The sequence below is a fragment of the Microtus pennsylvanicus genome, chromosome 5, assembly GCF_037038515.1.
Source record: "Microtus pennsylvanicus isolate mMicPen1 chromosome 5, mMicPen1.hap1, whole genome shotgun sequence".
In the NCBI taxonomy this organism is placed as follows: domain Eukaryota; kingdom Metazoa; phylum Chordata; class Mammalia; order Rodentia; family Cricetidae; genus Microtus; species Microtus pennsylvanicus.
This window is the reverse complement of record NC_134583.1, coordinates 47958281-47961650: the sequence shown is the minus strand read 5'-3', so window position 1 is coordinate 47961650 and position 3370 is coordinate 47958281. Positions and strand designations below refer to the sequence as shown.

The following is a 3370-nucleotide window of genomic DNA, read 5'->3' as shown; positions in this document are numbered from 1 at the left end:
GAACTTACTACCTCAGTCATGGAGTCAGCCTGCAGTGCCCTGTAGTCTCCGTGTTCTTTCGTTCTCAAACGGATCCTAGTGGAGAGTGAAAAACCTCAGTAGGTGCACAGCGTCCCCTAAAGGAGTGGAAACTTGGGGAGTTCAATGTTCTTTGTTTTGTCCTTACATTGCACCCTTGCCAGTTTCGGCCTAAGTCCGTCAGTCATAGCTTCCGAGGACTCAGAGTTCTGCCAATGACCCGCCTCAGTGCAGCCTTCACCTCATTATTCCTTAGGCTGTAGATGATGGGGTTCAGCATGGGAGTGACGACGGTATAGGAGAGTGACACCATTTTCTTGTGCTCAGGAGAGGTGTTTGAGCGTGGTCTGAAGTACATGAGGATGGCAGTGCTGTAGAAGAGGGAGACAACCAGGAGATGGGAGGAGCAAGTGGAGAAGGCCTTGCGCTTCCCTTCAGTCGAAGGCATCCTGAAGATGGTGGAGAGGATCCGGACATAAGAACCCAGGATCAACAAGAAAGGGAAGAGGATGAATAGGACAGTGGCTGTTAGAGCCTCCAGTTCAAATAGTGAAGTATCAGCACAGACCAGCGCTATGACTGGGGGGCTGTCACAGAAGAAGTGGTTCACCCTGTTGGGGCCACAGAAAGGGAAACTGAAAATCCATGTGGTTTGCACAGTGGCCACTGGGAATCCTGCGAACCAAGAGGCTGCTGTCAGCTGGGCACAGGACCTGCGGCTCATAATTACTGGGTATCGCAAGGGATCACAGATCGCTACGTAGCGGTCATATGCCATTGTGGCCAGAAGACAGCACTCAGCAGCCCCAAAGAAGAAGAAGAAATACATCTGAGTGCCACAGCCAAGGAAGGAGATGGTTTTGTCTTGAAGTATCAAAGTACCCAACATCTTGGGCACAATGACCAAGTTAAAGCCTATTTCCAGGAAGGACAAGTTTCTGAGAAAGAAGTACATAGGACTTTGCAGGGCAGAGTCAGCTGTAGTAACCAGGATAATGAGGACATTGCCCATGAGTGTGACTAGGTAAATGATCAAAAACAAGAGAAACAGTAGAGCCTGTAGCTCGTAGGACAATGTGGAGAAGCTCACAAGAATAAATTCCCTGACAGTTGTCCAGTTTCCCCGGGTCATTCTCCTGCACATTGGGCAGTCAAGATTCAGGACGGTGAGGAAATCTTCCACATATTCTGTTATGAGCTTTGTGTACTATAAATAAGGAACCTCATTTGGTTAGAGACTACATTTGTTGTCATCATTGAATGTCAGGTATCAGGCTTTTCCAAAATGTATAAAATAACTTTAACTACTGAATTTATAGTTTTAGAAGAATTCTGATTTTCCCCCCAACTGAACTGAGATTCACTCTAACTACATGTTTTTGTACGTGTCTAAACTTTTCTCTGTTCTAAAGAGAATGCCCAAAGGCACAGATCCACTCACTCTCTGACTCTAGCACTCTCAATAGGCCGTGCTGCTAAGAAAGCCAGGAGAAGTGTTTTGAAGTCCAGTTGCTCAATTTAAGAGAATGAGATCTGATTGAGTACATTTTGTATAGCAAACGGCCAGGGAATAAATATTCAAGAAACAGCCAGTACAATTAAATGCAAATGATTCCTGAGTAATACTCCTAAAAAGGTCCCAATATCAAGATGCTTAATACTGAGAACAAGTTGATATTGCGGGAAGCTCCACTTTTACATTTGCCAGCACTTACAACACAGAAGTGGATGTATATGCATCTCATGGAGGAAGAACTCTCAGGGACAATGTGCATGAGCAAAGAGAACATAATTAAGATAACATCAGTGTCAGGGGAGAGTCCTGCTGTGTTAGGTGTAGGCCTTTACATAATTTCCTCTTGGTTAAGTTGTGCTTGGCTTTCAAGGCATTTGATGGTCACACATTGCATGTCGATAAAGTCCACCTCAAACATCCAGGTGCCACTAGTGAGGAAGACTTTCCATGAAAAAGAAATTGGAGATTTCGTTAACAACCAAGTTTCAAAATTGAGCACCTCCAATTATTTTTGATGATGTTAATCTGACTGGAGCAAAACTCTCTGCTCTCATAGAAGCTGCCTTCTCCACAATTAGACATATTATCAGTAAATTTTGCAAATAGGATGTGTATTATGTGGATAGTAAATAAGAGCAAAGCTACAGAATAAAGTTGTGGGTGAGCCAGGTATGTGAGTGCAGAAAGGGTTTGAAAAGACTGAAAAGAAGACACTCCAGTCCTGTGCAGGTTCAAGAGTCAGGGGAAAAATGCAAAAGGAAATACAAAGAAGGGAATACTTAATGATTTTGCTAACTGATATTTGTTTAAAAATACTCTATGTGGGTCTCTGTATCTCTATCCATTTTTGTGCCTTTTCTTGTCTCTTTTTGTTCTGTATATTTTTTCCTATTCCGACGCCTTAGATTTTGTTTTATCTTATTATTATTTTCCCTTAAAGCCCTGCTTGTTTTCTTACTTTTTTTGAGGGGTGGGGGAAGATTCAAGACATGGTTTCTCTGTGTAACATCTCTGATGGTCCCGGAATTCACTTTGTAGACCAGGCTGGTCTCGAGCTCACAGAGATCTTCTTGCCTCTGTCTCCAGAGTGCTGGGATTAAAGGTGTATGTCATCACTGTCTGGCTTTCCTGTTTGTTTCCTGATGAGAGACAGGAAGGTGCGGATCCAAATCAAAGGAATGGTGGATGTGTGGGAAACTGGGGGGGGATAGATGGAGAAAACTGTAATCAGGGTATATTGTGTGAGAAAAATATCAATTTTCAATAAAAGAGAAATAAAAATATAAAGAGATCTTTGGTACTTGTTTACATAATGGAACATTTAAGAAGTGCTAACTTTAGCTTTTACAGTTTCATTAAAGAGTCAGCAAATGTTCTGGTAAAACAATATTAAATAATTTAAAAGTAATCCGGTCAAGTGTAACCATGGCCAGTGACAGTTGGAACTACTGTAAGCATGGTTTGGTTTGAAAATTTTTTAAGGACACACAGAAAACAACTCCAGTTAGATACTGGAAAACAAGTGGCAAGGGAGCGGGAAGACTAGTTTTGGCCCTCTGACTTTCTGGCAAGGGTAGACCGCTTTTTAAGTACTGCCAGGGACTGGAAATGTTTAAGTTGAACAACAATTTAGAAATAACGAAAGGCAAGGTCTTAGAGCTATCTTTAAACAGCTTTGTTTTTCTCCTGATCTCTGAAATGCCTCCTGGTGCATCTCCATAAGGCCCCAGAGTTGCAAGAGACACACAGATAGAACCCGATTTAGGACTTCTCATCTGCCTCCTTCCTCACCCTTGTAATTAGTACACTTTCCTTCCTTTGTCTCAATCTCTTGCT

The 3370-nt window shown here is 42.5% G+C and overlaps 1 protein-coding gene across 1 annotated transcript; it reads right to left on the bottom strand.

Moving 5' to 3' along the window:
- Positions 1-202: 202 nt before the first annotated feature.
- Positions 203-1150, bottom strand: Or10a4 (olfactory receptor family 10 subfamily A member 4). The gene has a single exon (XM_075974783.1). It carries the CDS (start codon positions 1148-1150, stop codon positions 203-205), a length of 948 nt encoding a protein of 315 aa, XP_075830898.1.
- Positions 1151-3370: the final 2220 nt, after the last annotated feature.

Coding starts and splice junctions, on each gene's coding strand:
- Or10a4 (XM_075974783.1), bottom strand. CDS start 1,150: ATGACCCGGGGAAACTGGACAACTGTCAGGGAATTTATTCTTGTGAGC.